The sequence below is a fragment of the Pollachius pollachius genome, assembly GCF_949987615.1.
Source record: "Pollachius pollachius genome assembly, chromosome: 12".
NCBI lineage: Eukaryota > Metazoa > Chordata > Actinopteri > Gadiformes > Gadidae > Pollachius > Pollachius pollachius.
The window spans coordinates 10,243,056-10,261,739 of record NC_136945.1 but is presented as its reverse complement, the minus strand read 5'-3'; the positions used below and the strand labels follow the sequence as shown (position 1 = coordinate 10,261,739).

Sequence of the window (18,684 nt, the reverse complement as noted above, 5' to 3'; positions counted from 1 at the left end):
CTTTTTGCGATCATTCTGTGCACGCGTTTATTGTTGATAAACAAATAATCCCCCTATAAAACGGAAACGAAAAAAAGTTTTCAGTCACGGTGCACTCGGAAAACAAAAAAAGCAAATTTCTGTAGCATTGGCCTACAGGATGCAGTTCGACCATTTCCATGGTAGGTAAAACAATACTTTACTAAAGCATGCAATTGTGTTGTAGAACAAAATAAAAAGAAACCGTATAAAATGCTTGCACGATATTGAAGCCTACAGCCGTTAGTTAACTTGTGTGGCGGTGCCTTGTCATTTGTTTACCCATGTGCCATGGCAACGCGATTGCTACCTGCTGTAGTACTCTCATTGGCTGAATCTTTGAGAACGTTTTAGACTCAATCAATATAAGGTCGCAGGGAGATGGAGCTCTGTTCGTTTGTATATTTCATTTACGTGAGCATATTTTTGTTTTATGTTTAAAAAAAAATAATCAAATAATCAGTTCTCTTGTTTTGGGAATCAGTTCTCATCGTTCACCTTCGGGATTCGTTCGCGACCGACCCATCCCTAATAGACAGTCATTCTTGTGAAGATCTGGACTTAAAGGGACAAGCTGAGATGGGTGGGTTGGGGTGGTTTGGGGGGAAGGTATTGTTGCTCATTATTTGAACATTACCCTTTTTTGGATCAAAATATTGTGTCAAATATTTTATATACGAATGTCAAATATTGTAAAAAAATAGAAAAACTAAAATTTCTTCATGTCCATTATGCCATATCTATATGATTATCCATACTATTCATAAGAAAAAACAGAATATACCCTAAAACTATGCAAAAAACAAGTACGATTTACCCCAAATCTATGCTAAAACGTTAAATAAAAACCAAACACAAGTGCCAATAAATGTTTGTTTTATTTATGAACCATCTGTCATCAGGAAAAGGAACCAAGTGCAACAGAACAAAACAAAGAAGTGCAGGGACCGGGAGCTGTGGAGGTGAGGGTCACATAAGGAAAACTTGAACATTCAGAAACTATAACATGAAACATTACTAACAAAGTTTAACATTTTCATAAGGAACCGGAACTGAGTGGAACAGAACTAAACAAAGAAGCTCAGGAACAGGGGGTTGAGAATGTAGAGGTGCAGCAGGTGAGGTTTCTAAAAAAAAATATATGCTATTGCACAATTTAAAACATACACTACAGACAATTATAGTGAAGTGGGCAGGGCTACAACTACAACAAATATTAAGTGCAATTATGAACAAAAAACATAAATAAAACATTTCAGGGAACTATTTAAAGAAATACTACCAAATTATCATCCATGTCACTGACTACATTACAGGAGGAGGTGCCTCAGCAGGAGGGACAACAGGATAACCCTTCCCAAACAGAGGAAGAGCTCAATACCCCTGAGGATATTTTAGTTTCCCCATACCAACCAGATGCACAGCTAATTGAGCCACAAACTCTGCCCAACCGCACTCTCCGATTCCAGGAGAGCTGGTTCAAAGACTACCCCTGGCTACATTACAGTTCTGAAATTAAAGGAGTTTTGTGTTTCTACTGTGTAAAGGCCTTTAAACATAATATTCCAACAATGGCCAGAAATACAGAACAAACCTTCATTTCCTTGGGGTTCAGGAACTGGAAGAAGGGTAGGGGGGCGTTCGTACATGGCGACCACCCAGCTTCATGAGCGTTTTGATCAGGTGAGCCTGGGAAATCTGGTCAAGCTGGAGGAGCTGCTGATTACCGGAAACAAAAATATGGTGGTGAGCTTGTACCCAGAACTGGACCTACAGGCACTACAAATTCAATTGGCCATGTTTAAAGCAAATAACACCTACACTTCATGCAAAGAAGCTGTCCAAATTCTCAGAGGCATGCCACCAGAGGTCAGAGGGCTCTTCTCACAGGTGGAGACTCTGGTGAGACTGCTACTCGTGGTCCCAGTTTCATCCTGTGAGGCAGAAAGGAGCTTCAGTGCTCTGCGACGGCTGAAGAATTGGCTGAGGACAACAATGACCCAGTTGAGGCTCAACAGCACTGCAGTCTGCCATATCCACAGGGATACACTGAAGGCCTTGGACAAAAGGGAAATAGCGACAGCTTTCATTGGCACATCTGAGAGGCGGGTGCATGTTTTTGGCCAATTTTAACTCTCCAACCTACACACACACACACACACACACACACACACACACACACACACACACACACACACACACACACACACACACACACACACACACACACCCAAGTTCAGTGCTGCCACATTCTTAATTTTGGATTACAATACTCTTGGTAATGTTGTAATAATGTAGTAGGCTAATCAAACAGTTCAGTGTGGTTCAGAATAATTAATAAATAATCCATAATCCATTTCAAATACTTGTTTTCCTGATTCTTTACAATTCATAAAATAGTTAACCCGTCTTTGGTCATCAGTCAACAAACAACTAAGCTAAGGTTAGCATTTCGCTAAGCATTACTTTTCCTCCCGAGATCCCGCTAATGTTGTGTTATAAAGTAAAGGGAAACAACAAGATACCTATTCTTCCTCCACCTCTCTCGCTTCTCTGCTTGGTGTCGGGTATAGTTTGCCTCCCTCGCTCTGGTAACGTCACGTAGGCCTACCTCACGTGGAAAAAAAATAAACAAAGCTCCGAATACTGATTCAAGCTTCGAATACTATTTTTCCGAACGAGTATTCGAATAATTCGGGCCAGCCCTAAAACTGATAGCAGCTAATATTATTCACTTTCGCTCACTCCAAATTAGTTAACACTGTAACCGCAAACAATTAGCTACAACGTGGTCTTGCCTAGCTAGTATATGCTCGGAGGAAACATTATAAACGAACTGTTAGGAATAGTTACCTTGTACATTTTTGAGGAGTCGACTTTCTTGACGCTTGTCGTCTTCAATGCTGCTGCGAAGTGTGTGGAAAGCGTCTGTAAAACAACTATTAGGCTGCCTTCCAACTGCCAAGTTTAGTTGTAGGCCTGCTGGAATGACTAACCACAGGAGCTCGCGCGGCGCGGCACTGAATGAGAGATACTGATGATCAGAATCCCGCCCCCTCATTTGCGCCACTCACAGCCAGCTGTTGTGCATGCTGTGACTTGTGAGGATGTCTTCGTGCGCGCCTATCGCATGATTTAGACTCGACGATTTCGGTTGAGTATGTGGGGAGATTTTTTTTTTTTTTTTTTCGGTCGCAAAAGTGGGGGGGACAAAATTCGTATTTTAGAAAGTAGGGGGGACATGTCCCCCCCGTCCCCCCCGTAATCGACGCCTATGCATATTGTTAATAAAAATATAAAACAAAAAAAAACACAATCCATACAAAATATTTACAATAGTTGTTGCATCCTCACACTCTCCGGTGACTTTTGGAAATTTAAACTAAACTAAACAATTCAACTGAGTTAATTTAGTTTTCCAAGGTATCTTGTTTGCTTATTCACACATCTTTCCCATAAACATGTAGCACTTGTTTTGTCAGATATTTATACATTGCTTGTATCTGTTTTTATTTTTGTATCTACTAAAAAACAGAGTTCACCTGGACTCTGCATGGCCTCCCCCCTTACCCCCACCGCCCCTTCTCATCCCTGACTCTCCTAAAAACAGCCCTCTTACGTACTTATTGTATGTTGTACGTCCTGGCACTTAATTTACACTGATTGTATGCCCTGGCAATTAAAAAAAGTACCTAGCATTGTGTAGCATCTTATCCTAGCTATCATTGCTGTATACGGTAAATGGGTTAACCTGGCAAAGTGCTTGGCACTTGTTTCTATAAACATCCTTACTGTACCAACAGCAATATATTGTTGTTTCTCTTTCTTCCGACAAATGTACTTATTGTAACTTTGTCACTTTGGATAAGGGCGTCGGCTAAATGCCCTAAATGTAAATGTGAATGAATGAAAACAACAACTTGAAATCACACACTTTATTTTTTTTCTTTACAAATGCATCGCTCCCCTCTATTGCTGAAACACAACAAAGCTTACATTTTGATCAAAGCATAAAAGACATAGTAGTATTCAGATCATTATACCTATATAATCGGCCAACATTTTTAACTATAACAAGAGACGCATTTTGACCGCAGGAACATTACCTAGGTACTAGGGAATAGTTCTGTGTAATTCTGTGTAACTTAAGTTTCGTTTAATTTGGGTGGAAACACGGTAACAGTGATTAAATGTCAACCTACTCAAGACAACATTTTTAAAAATCAACGTGCCTCAGAAACTAAACAGAAAAAAAAAGTCAACCTACCAACACGGAAACAAGAGAACAAACCAACCCTTTCACAGCGAAACAGGTGATCGTGTTTTAGTCATCAAAGTCTATTTGACCATAATTCAACAGATTATTTCCCTCGGACCAAGCCGCGTGCTGCGCTCCGTCCATCTCTGAGGCTACCTGGTTTCCACTGGCCAAAGCGTGACTCTGTCCACCGATAGTGGCATCACAGTCTGGGCAGCGTCTGCTCTCCATTGCCCCTCCGCACTCCGTTATGATATAGACATGGCCGTTGGGACACTTGTACCAGTGACCAGGTGGCAACTTCAGAGCTGAGACGATCATCTCCCTCTCCTTATCACTAATGCCAAGGCCCGTGTAGGGGATCTTTTCTTCTATATCCTTTAGGGCCAGCCTCACTTTGACTGCGTCTTGTTCGGTGAATGGGTCAATCTTATCCAAAACCTTCCTGATATCATCTACTCCAGCCTGGATTTTTGTCATTTGTCGTATTTGGTCTGCCATTGTGCACCGTGCATTGAGTTCAGCCAATAGGGTGAGTCTCTGCAGTTCCTTTTGCAAATCTGAGACTTGTTGTTCAGTGAATTTCTGTTTTGGGTGAAGAAGCCATTGGAGGAATACATCGACTTTGTCTGTGAAACGGAGGCTGTGGTTTCCAGTCATCTCCTCCTTTTGGATCTTCAGAAGCATGGCGGCTCTCTCCATAAAGAGCATCGTATGTTCCACTACCAGCAGTTCATTAGCTGTGAGATGTGACGCTGACAATTGGCTTTGAACATGCTCATTACATATGTTTGGCAAATGTGTAAGAAGTTGTCTGTTGGATTCCCATTGCACTTTGAGGGTGTTGCTTTCAGTTTCAATATCTATCTTGTGTCCATTTATCTTGTCCTTGACTTTCTCTATCTCGGCCAGGCTGCGGTTGATGTGAGAGCCGTAGCGAAGGTTTCTGCGGATCGGAGTGCGACATCTGGGGCACTCTTTCAGTTTGATGACCATCTGCTCATTTTCTTTTGACTGCTGGCCCATCTCCATGTATGTGTCCATAGCTTCAGACTCAACAATGTGACCGCAGTCCTCCAGTTGAATGAAGTAGGCCTCGGGATCGTCCTCAGAGCCAAAGAATATTTCCGTGACCTCGTCGTGATCACAGACACGACACTTCTTTGGACATTTGTCTCCGCAGAGGCCTATGCAGGGGTGGCCGCAGCCCAGAATTTTGGAACAGGGCTTCGTGCATGGCGGGCGGTCACAAGGTTCGTGGCAAAGCTTGCTGCAACTTTGGTGCAGACATTGCCAGGCGCAAGGCTCTGCGCAAGGGGCACAGGGTTGGCCACAACGTTTCTTGCACTTGCTGTGGATGCAGACATTCTCGCAGGGCAGCTTGCATGGAGGGCACTCACTGGTGCAAGGTTCCCTGCACTTATGGGAACAAATGAGCAGACGTTCACAGTGGTAGGAGCATGGGAGGTGATAGCGCCCCTGGTTGCATTCGTAGCAAGTACCAGTACATCTGTGGCCGCATTTCAGCTGTAGGTCACATGGGGTCCTACAGTTAGGCTCATATTCTTTTGTCTTGTAGAAGCAGTAATCACTCTGTGTATGTCCACATTCTAGAATGAAGGGGACCATTACCTTGCAATTAATTGTACATGGACCCCCACACTTTGCTTTACACTGATGTCCGCACTGGAGAGTTTTCTCACAGGGCGCAATGCATCTGAAGTCAGCAGGGTCCATGTAGCAAGGGACCATTTGCTTGTGCCCACAACCTGGTATGGTCTTCTCAATCTTCACCGGACACGCTGGGCATTGACGGTGACAAGCCAATGGGCACTTGTGTCCACGATCACACAGTTTTCTCTCACAGTGTTTCTCACACTTGTACTTCTTGTGCTGGGGGTCATAAGGGTGGCATACTCGTTCACAAACATGGCCGCAGTCCAAGCGGAACTCACAAGGCGTCAAACACCCCCCTTCGGGGGCTTGTTTGAAGTCCTCAGAGCAGGCGGCCTGGATCTGTTTTTCTGGGTGGTTCTGACAGCACAGAGTGAGCGCTTTGCCCATCTGTTCCTTCTCTTTCAAGGTGCCGAAGATATTGCTCCACAGTTTGACCTTGCTCAGTATTGCACTGTTTCCAATGCAGTAGAGGCCTTTCTTCGCGCGTGATAATGCCACGCAGACGCGGTTGGGGATGCTCAAGAAGCCCACAATTCCCTTGGCGTTGCTGCGGACCAGAGACAGCAAGACAATGTCGTTCTCCTCCCCTTGGTACTTGTCAACCACATGCACTTTGACCCCTGCAAACTCGGAGGAGGGCATCATATTGCGCAGGCAGAAGAGCTGGCCGCTGTACGTGGTGAGGATAGTTATCTGTTCTGGATTGTAGTCCTGCATCAGAAGATAGCGACACAGAGCAACTACAAACATGGCTTCATGTTTGTTCTTGTGACTCTTCCCATCTCTGAGGTTTTCCTCTAGGTGGCTGTGCTCCAGGAAGAACAGATTGGTTTTGATGCCCTGTGATAAAGCAGACAATGGAGAATATACATTATGGCTCTGTAAGGTACATCTATTTGGAGACATACAAGTAATAAAATACATTCAATTAGTAGTTAGGAGACATTGTAATTGTAGACGGGACAAAGGAAAGTAGTCAAAATAGATCAAATGTCACAGTGCTAACACACACAAACACACACACACTGGAAAGGTCAGACGTTCTGAATCCCTCTAAATAGAAAAAGATAAAAGCCTTAGGCCGGTAGGTGTGTACTGCTGGAGGAGAGAGCAGCAGTGGATTCAACAATCACCTTGACGTTGTCGTAGTCCATGACTGACGGGTGGTTCTCCAGCTCGGGGTAGATGTGTGGGGTCAGGAGGCAGGCGATGTCGGGCCTCATGCGATGCTTGACCAGAGGACCACACACACACACACACACACACACACACACACACACACACACCCACACACACACACACACACACACACACACACACACACACACACACACACACACACACACATACACACACACACACACACACACACACACACACACATTAAGAGAATATTAGAACAGCACGTTGTTTGATATTATGCTTTCAATCTGAAGTTTTAAACCTAAATGCTCTGTACTGATCGGGGACAGCCGGGGATAATGGTCTAGAATTTCTGCGTCCCGATGGTTGATTTTGGGGCTGTCAGCAATTAAGATGAAGAGCTAAGATAATTTTCTCCTGTGATCTCTTTGTAATGCACAAGTACAATTTTTCTACTAGGTTACATAGCCCTCTTACCCTGTGCACTCAACACATGATGCATTATTTATTTTGACCATTTCGGTTCTGGAGGATATTATCCTAACCCTGCCCAGTTATAACACCCCAAAAATAACAAAACACTTTCCATCTCCCAGTGTATTCCCATTGTGCTATTCAGGACTCAGTGGGTTCTGTCAGGAGATATGGCAACATCGCCATTGTTGAATAAAGTGTGCAACATGAATCGAATCATATTTCGTAGCGATGTGTAGCAATGTGATTTCATGTAAACCTGGCTATTTTCCTCCCAAATAGGGACGGTGTAGATATATATAGAAGAGGGTAAATATTCATTTAGGTACAAAATAGTTAGGAAAACTGATTAGAAATGAAAGCCATGCCTCAGGTTTAAAAGGTTAAATTCAGACAGACTGAGCTGATAATGAGGTGATTCAGAGGACTTTCCAGAACAATATAGTTTGGTTTTACTTTCATCTTGTCAATGTTTTATTAATTTACCTTTTTGTATGTAGTCTGATTAACATGAAAGGACCCATACATATTTACACATCACACATCAATATATTTAGGTCTACAACTTAAATTCATACTCTCTGACTGAGAAGAGTGAATATTTCCAGTCCTTATTAAATAAAGGCAGCAGGCTGCCATCATACCAACCTGATAGTTGAGCCTGACGAAAGGGAAATCATTTTTCACCAGCCTCTCGAACATTGAAACCTCCAGATCGTACTTCTTGGCCAAATCGTACACTGTAGCACTGGGCCGCAGCTACCAGGAGAAAACAATTATTATCTATTAATCATTATTATTTTTGGTTCACTGGCTGTCCCCTTAAACGTACTACGTGTAAGAATCACAAATCTTTTCTCATTTCTGTCCCCTGTGGCCGGTAAAAGAAGAGCAGCCTGCGCAGTGATAGCTCCGTGGATTGAGATTGTAACAATCATCAACTAACGTGTGTTAAAATCATAAATAAACATGAGCCATTAACAGAATATTAGTGGATATAATGCACATAAAAAGTACAAATTATAAGTTCGGAAAGAACAGCAATTTTTCCAATTATCAATGCTTAGTCGTCACTTCCTTCCCAGCCCACAGGCTGTACTTCGCAATGGAGAGAATAGGGAAGGTCTAATTTTTTTCTTTCACCCTACCAGCCCTCTCAGTGGACTGTATCAACTGGCTTTTATTGGCTAATCACCAGAGACCCTTTAACTAAAGTGCTGAAGTGACATGGTGCAGCTTTAAGACCCAACATGTGTTCTCTGTTGTTATTGTTATTGTAGTAGTACCTGCTGGTGGTCTCCGATGAGGATGAGGTGCTGACACTCTGGGTTCAGAGAGGTGATGGTGTGGGCCTCCAACACCTCAGCAGCCTCCTCCACTATCACCAGCCGCGGATGCACTTCCTGCAAGATCTTACGGAACTTGGCCGCCCCTGTGGTCGTCATGCCGATGACCTGATTGGTGAAATCCTTATTGTGAGCCCTTTTATTGCACTTTAGCGCACAGTATTTCTCTGCTTGCGAGAGTAATGAAAAATCATTCATATAGCGGGTAATAAAAATGTACTGTCTTTGCTCTCGTGCTCCCAAAGTGTTTAACTGCTCAATCTGATATATTCAGCTGTGGTTTTCTTTTTGGAACGAAGTGGGTGGAGCCAGCCATGGCCATTGAATCCTTGAATATGATTGGTTACATGATGCAGGAAAAGTTCAAACACCTCATGAAGTGCTTGCATTGCTCACATTTAACCAAGAGCTGCTCAATAGCAAACGTCTCAGAACATGCTTTGTAGAACATTTAAGGACAGTATTAAACCTCAAACAGCTTACAGATGTCATGAGGCACAGCAGTAAACCTAAGTCAGAATTGAAGATCAGCATTCCTTGTCTAATGAAGTCCAATAAATGAGCGCTGAAAAATGTAAAAGCTCCTTACAGGTACATTGAGAAATCAACATCTAAACGTGATAAGATAGAGCAACCAATCACATTCAGGGATACAATGGCCATGGCTGGCTCCGCCCACTTGGTCCCAAAAAGAGAAGAAAAAAATAGAGAGAGAGCAGGAAAACACTGCAAGCACGAGAAGGAAAGCATATGTTCACATGGGGGCGTCAGATGCTTGATGCTTCACCTTATGTGCACCCTCAATTAATATTTTTTTCCTAACAGGCTTTATTATTGTTCTCGCGATCTCAGAAATACTGCATGCGAGGGCAATAAAAGTGCTCCCAATAATGATTTGTGTGCATGGATGTGTTAGTTGTACACATGTGCAAATACTTTGCACATGCATGCTATTTTGCTCACTATTTAGCAGTTATATGCTGCCATATTCCTGCTACATTACGTTAACAGTGGCTCTCTATAATAGCTCTGGTAATACCTTGGCACTGCGGAGGAGACAGATTTTCTCGTTGAGCCGCACCTCCTCCAACCTTTCCACCGTGTTCTGATATTCCTCCTCAGACTGCTGAAGTTGATCTTGCAGAAAATACCTGTAGCGTGACACCCATAGCCTGCAGAAGATGATGTGGGGAGTTTTACCAACAATGAGACACCACAAGATGTTTGGCTCACAGAATGGTGCGAGAGAGCACTACACAATAAAAACTCAAATTTCCCATCAGAAAAGTAAGAAGAATACCTGAACAAAATATTTTATATTTTTTATCACCAAAAAAGGATGCAGCTTTGCTTTATTCCAAAACTTTTCTTACACTTGGTTTTTATTGCTTTTTCACTATATGTGAACAAGCAAAAGAGCTAAAGCTGCTTCAGTGTTGATAAAAGCACCGTCTACTGTTGGTGATCTGGACCAATCACGACCCTCGGCTTGCTTTAAGGGTCATACACATCTCAACAGACACTTGGACTAATCGACAAAAATTCACAGACACAAACACACAAAAAACATTCACAACAATGAGAGTTTGATGATTTCCAAACAGTCAAGACTTCAAAAACTTGGAGAGGATGAAGACAGAATCATAGAGTACCCATCCTGCAGTTTACAGTAAAGAATGGAGTTATAGCATACTCTTCTGGACAAACTAGGCGTCATTGACCAAAGGTCATTTGACTTTTTCACCTTAGATAGTTTTATAAGGTTGTTATTGACCTTTTCAACAAGGTATGCAGAGATATATGGATTATAATCTAATATTACTAGCTTCTGAATTTCCAAATTAGCTTGCGTCCAGGCTTTAAGGGTTAACATATGTTATGAACATGTTCCTCCAGTCCTGTAACTTGGACATTATAAAATCAAATCCTGAAGAATCAAAATTTCAATCCTCCAACAATTTGATCTGTTTTACTTTAAAATACATAGATACACAAAGATCAAAGATACACTCCATCTTTTCCCATATTATAAGGCTAATTTCTGCATCACATACTTTTTGGGTAAGGTGATTAAAAAAATGTACAAAAATAAAATGAACTGAAAGTGAAAAGAATTTAAACATACCGATAAAGTCTCCATCGGTCTGCCATACTCAGATGCCAAATGTCAAAAATGGCTGTTTCCTCTGCTTCGGTCATATCCGATTCCTTATCCAGTTCCTTTTGTATTGCTAATTTGATTCTTTTCCTCTGTTTGGCCTGAATCTAAACCATAGATTAAATAAAATATATATTAACTGCTAGTCCTGTTTTTTTAAATTACAATTCCAAAGTATGCAATAACTATGATTTATTAGATCACTTCTCAGTATTAGATCACTTCTCAGTATCTCAGTATAGTATAGGTTAAAAGTTTGAGCAACTGACATTTATTTTAAGGTAGGGGCTAAATACTGGCGTTACCAGATACAAAAACACTTCTTAAACAACAAACTATCTAAAGCGACTAATTTGGGCAACGTATTTGTAATATGCATCGATATTCTTAGCTGCCTTGACGTGTTCAAGAAGTTCAAAATATATGTGGCTTTGGATGAAAGCGTCTGCTAAAAGTCTTAAATGTAAATGTATTTTAAAAAAGTCGATGACATCACTGTTTAACAAAAACAAGGTTGTCAGCTTTACCTGCCATTCCTGTTCACTCTGGCCCTCCTGTATGCTGACTTTCTTAAAGTTCACAGCCAGAATCAGTTCCTCTCCTTGTTGCTCTTCCTGCTCCCCGTTGGACTCAAAGCCGTCTTCGATAAATCGCTCAGCGTGAATCAGGTCTGCTTCCTCAATGATCTGGATGAACTCATCCGCTACCACCTCCGCTTCTGTGTGGTCATCCGTCTCCATGTCTGAAGCGTTGAAACCAGAAAAAAAACCCTTATTTTATTTACTCTCAAAAATATGGCTAAAGTGTAAAATACAAAATGTGGCTAGTTATAATTTTATAGTAGTATAAACTAACTTCCCATGGCACTGTATTTATCGATCTATACAGTACACATACATCAGACTGGAAGATTCGTTAAAGTGTACAGACTTAAGTAAATCTACTGTGATACATACTGTGATAGAGTCAGTTTAGCCAAAGAAATTACAAAATATATGAAAAAAACTACAATTGAAATTCAATTTCAACCTAAATTAAATATGTCATTAACGTTTCTTATGCTTTATTGCATTATACCATTTTGAGAATAATGTTTCCTTTCAATCGTTATAGCTAGAGTAGGCAACTTGGACAAAAGTATCCAACCTAAAAGGGTTGTCCTCCCTCCAAAGCCACTCACAATAAGGATGTGAATAGTATTTGAACATAAATAACAGAAAACGCTTTTGAAATAAATTGCCTAGCTTTAAATAATTGAATTTGTGCATGCCTTAAATATTGATGGCTGTTTTCTTTAACAATGACGGAAACAGAGGGCAACCATTAATATTGTTGAATATTTTGTTGTTAAGCAGGAACCTCACCTTCATGTGCTTCCTTGTCCGCCTCCTGCTGGATGATTGTGGGACCTAATCCCAACCACTCCACAATCTGACTCTGCACTTGGTACCATTCAGCTTGTTGGGAGAATTACATGGAAGATAAATTATGCACTTTAAAAATATTATAGAAATAATATGGAAAATGTGTTACATTATATACGTGTGTGTTACATTATGTACATGAACATTAATAACTTACAGATGGGTATTGCAGGCAGTTCCAGGCTGTGCCAGTGTCTATCTGAAATGAATTTCTGCAGAATGTGCTCTCTAAGGACCCCCTTCTGACTCCACTGTAGTTGTACAGCATGATCCTTGATTATATGCTCCCACTTTTGCAAATCCCTTAAAATCTGTTAAAAAAGTTGCAGAATTGATATCATATTCATATGTATATAGGACCATGTGATTATTATATAACTTTATAATTAATAATGTCACCCTAAGGGAGTGTGTATGGATGATGGCTGGTTTCCACACACATTCCGACCGTAAACACGAAGAGCGGCATGTTAAGGATTATTATTGTTGGTGTCAAATTACACATTGAAAAACACAAAGAAAGCGACTAAAATCAAAACCAAAAAGTTTAGCTTGGCTAGGGAGACAGAATGCCTTGGTTGCCTTGGAGGGAGGGAGGGAGGGAGGGAGGGAGACAGACAGACAGACAGACAGACAGACAGACAGACAGACAGATCTATATCTGTTGTTGCCATCCATCAATAGATAGGTCAGTTTGTCATTTGATCTCACCTCTTTAAAAGCATATCGTAGGTGTTTGGGCATTCCACTTCCAAAGTTTCCCTTACGGAAGGTTTCCAGTTGATGTTTGAGGAGGAAGGGCTCGAGGATAGTGCTGTTGCTCCGGCCCCCCACTCTCACGATGCCTTTTATTAGAAATTTATGGATACCTTCAAATATCCAAAGAAGGAAAAAGCAAGTGAACATAATTTAAAGCTATATGAAGCCATTTGTAGAGTGGAACATGAGCAGAATAATGTTGTACTCCCACAGAATTTCCAAAAGGTTTTGCCCATCCGAATACAATTATCTCTATTGGGTTTGACATTAAAGATGAGTCAGGATTACCAGAATTAGTTAATTTGCAATATTGGTTCAACTCTATTACACATGTCGAATAGTGATCTGTACAGCGTCCTGATAGGCTGAGTGACTGCTTGTTTTCGGATAGTTTGTTGTTGATGAATCATGTGTCAAAGGAACTGGAGGCAACTGCACCAACCATGGATGTATCAAGAGAGTATTCAACTTCTTTATAATCTTATTTAACTGTATCTGAAGATTGAAGGAATAAAGTATTGCTGCTTATGTAAATGCAGCGGGTCCTTTGGTGAACAGCGTTCGCGGCCCACTATGTTCAGAATTGCGTCATGCCATAGAGTGTCAAGCAAAAGGTTGGCAATGATTAACACTAAACCGCCCTGGAATCTATACTACAAAGGCATGGATCACAATAACAGCCCTAAACGTTTTTGTTATAGGAGTTAGCTGACAGTCAACCACAAATATAATTAAACTTGATATAGTGGTGTCTTCTTCTGCACATAAACATGTTGGAAGAGAGAGGTGAGAGAGGCTTGGCGAGCATGGTCCAGGTACGAAATGAGACCAAAAGGAAGGGTCTTTATGAATTAGACAATGGCTTTGGTGGCAGTGGTGCTTACCCTCCAGGAACTGGTCCAAAGCGTGGTTTGTGTAACACACGACAAGCATTGGCGCAGCCTCCGGACCAGCACTCCAGAGTTTCTGGTTGGTCAACAGAGCCTTGGCAATTTTAAGGCCGACGTGGGTCTTTCCTATAGACGGATCAGAAATGTAGTCACAGTAAAACAATAGCACAATGTGCTTTCTAAGCTTTACATTCCTGAGAAACCTTAATCTCAGATAGAGTGGAAACCACCCCACTTTGATCAAGTACCCTCACAGTGTATTTTACCACTCTTTGTACCCCTCCTCACAGCATAACTTTGCAAGAAGAGAAAATGTGTGAATCTAACCGAAATCAGCTATATATATATATACACATTGAATTTTTGATCTATGGTTAAAGTAGAAGTGTCTACCAGTGCCAGGGGGTCCTTGTATGATGGCTAGCTCCTGAGTGAGAGCCAATTGAAAGGCTTCCATCTGAGACTCGTCCAGGTCGAGGGTCTCCTTGGCAGGCCAGTCAGCATGCCTGAGGCAGTGAAAGGGCTTGATCTTCTTCTTCTTCTTAGGGTCTGCCACCTGTTCCAGGTTGTACACGTCGTTTCCCCTCAGATACCGTGGGGGTTGCACATCTGGGCTGCACTCCACTATATACCTGAAGTGGTTGCCGCACATTGGGGATTTGGTTGTTAAATAAGTACATACATAAGTGATTCAGGGAATAAAGTAGCACCCAAGTGTGATTGTGTTGTCTTACATTAATAATTATACATAAACATAAATATAAACACACGTAAACACATACACAGAAATTGCATCCTCTATAATCATTCAACATATTTGATATCTAAAAATACAATATATATATGTATATTAAAAAGGTTATATATATATATATATATATATATATATATATATATATATATATATATATATATATATATAATTTATTTGACTTGAACGTCACTGTCTAATAGCGTCAAGAAACTGGTAAAATGCTGCGGTACAGGATGCAATGTCAGTGCACGTGTTTATTTTTGTTTTAAAAAAAAAGTAACCTCTGAAAGGGAAGCTCATCTCCCCGTACTTCCTGCAGGCCCTCCAGAACATGACGGTAGGCCTCAAAATAGGCAGACGTCTCCACCATCAGAAACGGTTGATTGGTCTGTAGGAAATGGTAGGTTATTGTTGCTATACATTCGTTATACATGATATTATATTATACATATATACCATATAGATGTTATTATGTTATACATATAATACAATACCATCAGAACTCAACACAGTAACAAAGTACACAAAGTCCTACCTGCATGGTTGCCAGCTTTTGTTTGCTCTCATCAGAAAAGATGACCTGAATTCTGCCTTTCTTCACGTCTTTCAGCTCTCGTTCAGATATTGTAGCAAAGAGGAAGTTCTCGAAGAAGTCACACGACATGCACAACAAAGAACCATAGAGTAACTTCTTGGAGTTTTCCCAGCGAACAAACTGTCGAAAAAGGTGGTTCCTTCATTACATCATAACAGTATAATCAAAATAATTTTCAATTGTTGTTGTGATTAATATAGAGAGGCAGTTGGACGTCGGTCCACACACTCACCTTCAGAGGCTTAACGTCAAATTTGATAACATAGGCTATGCCTGAACGAGTGCAAAGAGGCGACTCCAGTTTGGCGTCAAAGTACACACTGATGTCATCAAAGCGCTCTTTCTTAAGCTGCTGGGTATTCTTCCCCTGGTCAAAATGGCTCCAGATCAATCTCTGGATCCCCTCACGTAGCGGCCGGACAAAGTCCTCTCTCAGCAGTCGGAAGTGTGTGTCGAGGTAGGTTTCTGTGTTGGCGTGTTGGCGAGTAGTGGCGTTGGGCCTCAGGTAGGGTGTCTTATTTTCATGGAACTCCTCTCGCGTTGGATAGATGGGTATTGTACGAAAGTTCTCCAGATCTTTCTCACCTGGATAAGAAGCAGTTTGCGTCGTTTATTTGTGGGCACATTATGAATGAATGAGTCTCCTAAAAAAATCAAAATCTTTGCAAGCATTTTAAACCAGTCTTAAACCATTTTCAATCAACATATTTTTTTCATAATATATGACCTTCATTGTCGAGTTGGTCGGATAAGAGGGGAAGATGGTCCCGGTCTGAACGCAGGCTCCCCTCCCTAGATCTCTCTTGGAGTTGCTGGCTTAAAGCCTGGATGTCTTCCAGCTTTTCTTCAGTTGGACGTGCGATGTCAACCCCAGAGTCCCTCAGGCCAATGAGAGAGGCCCGCAAGAGAACCACCAGCACAGACACAGCCTGGACTGAGCTGGCTGGGAAGATGCTGAGCACCTGCAGCACCAAATAAAATACTTTAAAGTAAAAATCTTAAAAGTAGGTTGAGAAGGTCATTTATGACTGGACACACTGCAAAAATAGGGTGTCCTAAAATAATTGACATTTCTAAAAACAACCTGTATCATGAATATTTACAATGAATAGCATCAAAGCATCAAATATGCAGGCTTACTTTGATTAAAATGTATCTGTACCATTTTCTTATACAATCACCTTGAATGCTAAACAATTGCACAAAAATCGGGTTGTGCAATTGGGATGTCATTTAGTGTGTACAGCTGCCTATGCAGCCTTCGTACCTTAGACAGGACAGCTATCATGTTGTCAAAGTGCTGCGGGTACTGTTCCCTGCGGGTGGGGTCGGACTCTGAACTTATTCCGCCTACGTATTGCGGGAGGATGGTGCGCAGGAACCCGCTGTCCTTCACCACACCAGCAAGGTGCTGGACCGTGCTCCTATCCACGCGCGACTGGAAGGCCCTGCTCAGGGCAGAGCAAACGAGCTGCACGAGGTCATGCCGGATATCTCGCTCCTCCAGGAGCGCTTGAAAGGCAGGAGAGGAGGAGAGGGTGATGGCCACCTCGGAGGGCGGTTTCTCAGAAAGCTCCGCCAGCATCGTGTAGGTCATCCTGCGACCGTGCGGCGCCCCCCCCCTGGTGTCGCTGGGGGGGGCTGACCTCGACTGAGGCGCCCTGGGTCTTGCTCCACGATCGCCCCCTCTACCTCGACTACCACATCGACTCCCTCTGGCGCTTTGATCTCCTCTCTGAGCAGCTGCCGCTGTGCCCGTCAAACTCCCGCTTCTCTCTCTTGCTGCATGACGTGCGAAATCACAGGCTCCAGGGGCCATCCCACCACGCCTACCCCCCCTGCCGCTTCTGGCATCTCCTTCTCTCCTTTCTCTATCCCCTGTTCTTCCTAATGATCTATCTCCTCCCCTCCCTGATATACCTCCTCCCCTACATGTCCCTCTCGCTTGTCCTCTGCCTACTTGACTCCCTGTTATGGAGCGTTCCCTCACATCAGGGCGTCTTTGACCTCTCCCGACTCCCCTTCTTCCTCCAATCCCTCCTCTGTCCTCCCCTGGTCCAGCTCTCCCTGTAGCAGCCGTGCCGTCTGCCACCCCACTGTGTCCTCCTCCTCTTTCAACCCTAATTTTACATTCACTACTGGCCCTCCTCCGTCCCCCGAAGCGGCTATTGCCACCTGTGAGAATCGGGGGGGGGGAAAGCAACATTGTTAACCAATGGAGGTAATGTAGTATGCTATTACATTGATACTTTTTGGGAATACCTTCGAAATTACCTCTTCCATAATTTTTCTTCTTGGATTCTCCATCCTCTGTATATTCAGCTGATCCATCCATACCCACGTTAAAGGATTGCTAAAGAAAAACAAGTAAGCATGAATTATATTGTGACAAAATCAAGTCGGAACTCTTTACATCTTACAACATCAGTTCAGTGATGGACGATGTTCCCACTATGTGTCGCACACATGAATGCCACCTGTTGGACCCAGTAAATACGTGCAGGACAAAATAAGTTTCATTTCATATCCATGAGCCCTTGAAATGGTTTATATTGATAGGTTGCTGTATTCTTTTTCGATTAATTAAAAAAAGTCACAACAAGACCACGTGTGAGTGTCACGTAACAATTATGTTGCAATGGAAAACAAAAGTATATACTCATATTTGTTGATACGACCGTTACTAAAGGGACAACTACAACATCTAACGTTACTTTATATTGACAGTTACACAGTACATAAATATAATTTATACTCAAACTCGAGGACTTAGCAAGCCAAATGTCTAATGTTAGCTGATATACTAAATATTGTTAGCGGAGCTAAAATAAGCATTCCTCTCTAGGCTATGATTACATTTATGATACATATTTCCAACACATTTATATGATATTATGTTATTGTCGTCAGAGTTAGAGTTACATAATAGCGGCAATGCGGCATATGTTTCCCTTGCAGATAGTTACCTGTTCCGGAGTGACCCATTCACGACGCTGCCGCTCCCAAAGTGTTCTCGGTTTACAGTGAAGGGTGCGACTCTGAGAGAGCGCTTTATATCATTTGTATCTCATGGGTTTCGTTTCCTCCCAACTAATTAGTTGTGGTTTTCATCTGTCATAAGCAGTTTGCTGTTCAAATATCAGCCGAATATAATATAATATATCCATCCATATTTATGGATGGATGGA

At 42.0% G+C, this 18,684-nt stretch overlaps 1 protein-coding gene and 1 long non-coding RNA gene across 4 annotated transcripts; both read right to left on the bottom strand.

Moving 5' to 3' along the window:
* Window positions 1-877: 877 nt before the first annotated feature.
* LOC307084341 lies at window positions 878-2,192 on the bottom strand. Of its 2 annotated transcripts, none has more exons than XR_013812308.1 (3): window positions 1,840-2,192; window positions 1,613-1,737; window positions 878-972 (listed from the first exon to the last, which is right to left on the bottom strand). It is a non-coding gene; the product is annotated as an uncharacterized lncRNA (long non-coding RNA). The 2 variants fall into 2 exon arrangements; XR_013812309.1 differs by having other exon boundaries at window positions 1,613-1,734.
* Window positions 2,193-3,938: 1,746 nt separating this feature from the next.
* On the bottom strand, window positions 3,939-18,506 carry LOC307084331 (NFX1-type zinc finger-containing protein 1-like). Of its 2 annotated transcripts, XM_079748668.1 has the most exons (19): window positions 18,463-18,506; window positions 17,771-17,849; window positions 16,764-17,671; window positions 16,224-16,458; window positions 15,729-16,081; window positions 15,437-15,616; window positions 15,183-15,289; window positions 14,541-14,779; window positions 14,142-14,273; window positions 13,210-13,367; window positions 12,656-12,809; window positions 12,439-12,531; window positions 11,602-11,816; window positions 11,042-11,181; window positions 9,956-10,088; window positions 8,857-9,024; window positions 8,219-8,329; window positions 7,087-7,182; window positions 3,939-6,793 (listed from the first exon to the last, which is right to left on the bottom strand). In XM_079748668.1, the coding sequence occupies exons 2-19, from the start codon at window positions 17,829-17,831 to the stop codon at window positions 4,343-4,345; spliced, it is 5,934 nt and encodes a 1,977-aa protein (XP_079604794.1). In that variant the 5' UTR covers window positions 17,832-17,849; window positions 18,463-18,506; the 3' UTR covers window positions 3,939-4,342. The 2 variants fall into 2 exon arrangements, with proteins under 2 accessions (XP_079604794.1, XP_079604793.1); XM_079748667.1 differs by having other exon boundaries at window positions 16,764-17,849; window positions 18,463-18,498.
* Window positions 18,507-18,684: the final 178 nt, after the last annotated feature.

Bases quoted from the DNA above. Each gene is read 5' to 3' on its own strand.
- LOC307084331 (XM_079748667.1), bottom strand. From the start codon at position 17,831: ATGGATGGATCAGCTGAATATACAGAGGATGGAGAATCCAAGAAGAAA. The intron at 16,459-16,763 runs GTACGAAGGCTG...TTGGTGCTGCAG, and splicing joins TGATAGCTGTCCTGTCTAAG to GTGCTCAGCATCTTCCCAGC. The intron at 11,182-11,601 runs GTAAAGCTGACA...TCTATGGTTTAG, and splicing joins AGAGTGAACAGGAATGGCAG to ATTCAGGCCAAACAGAGGAA.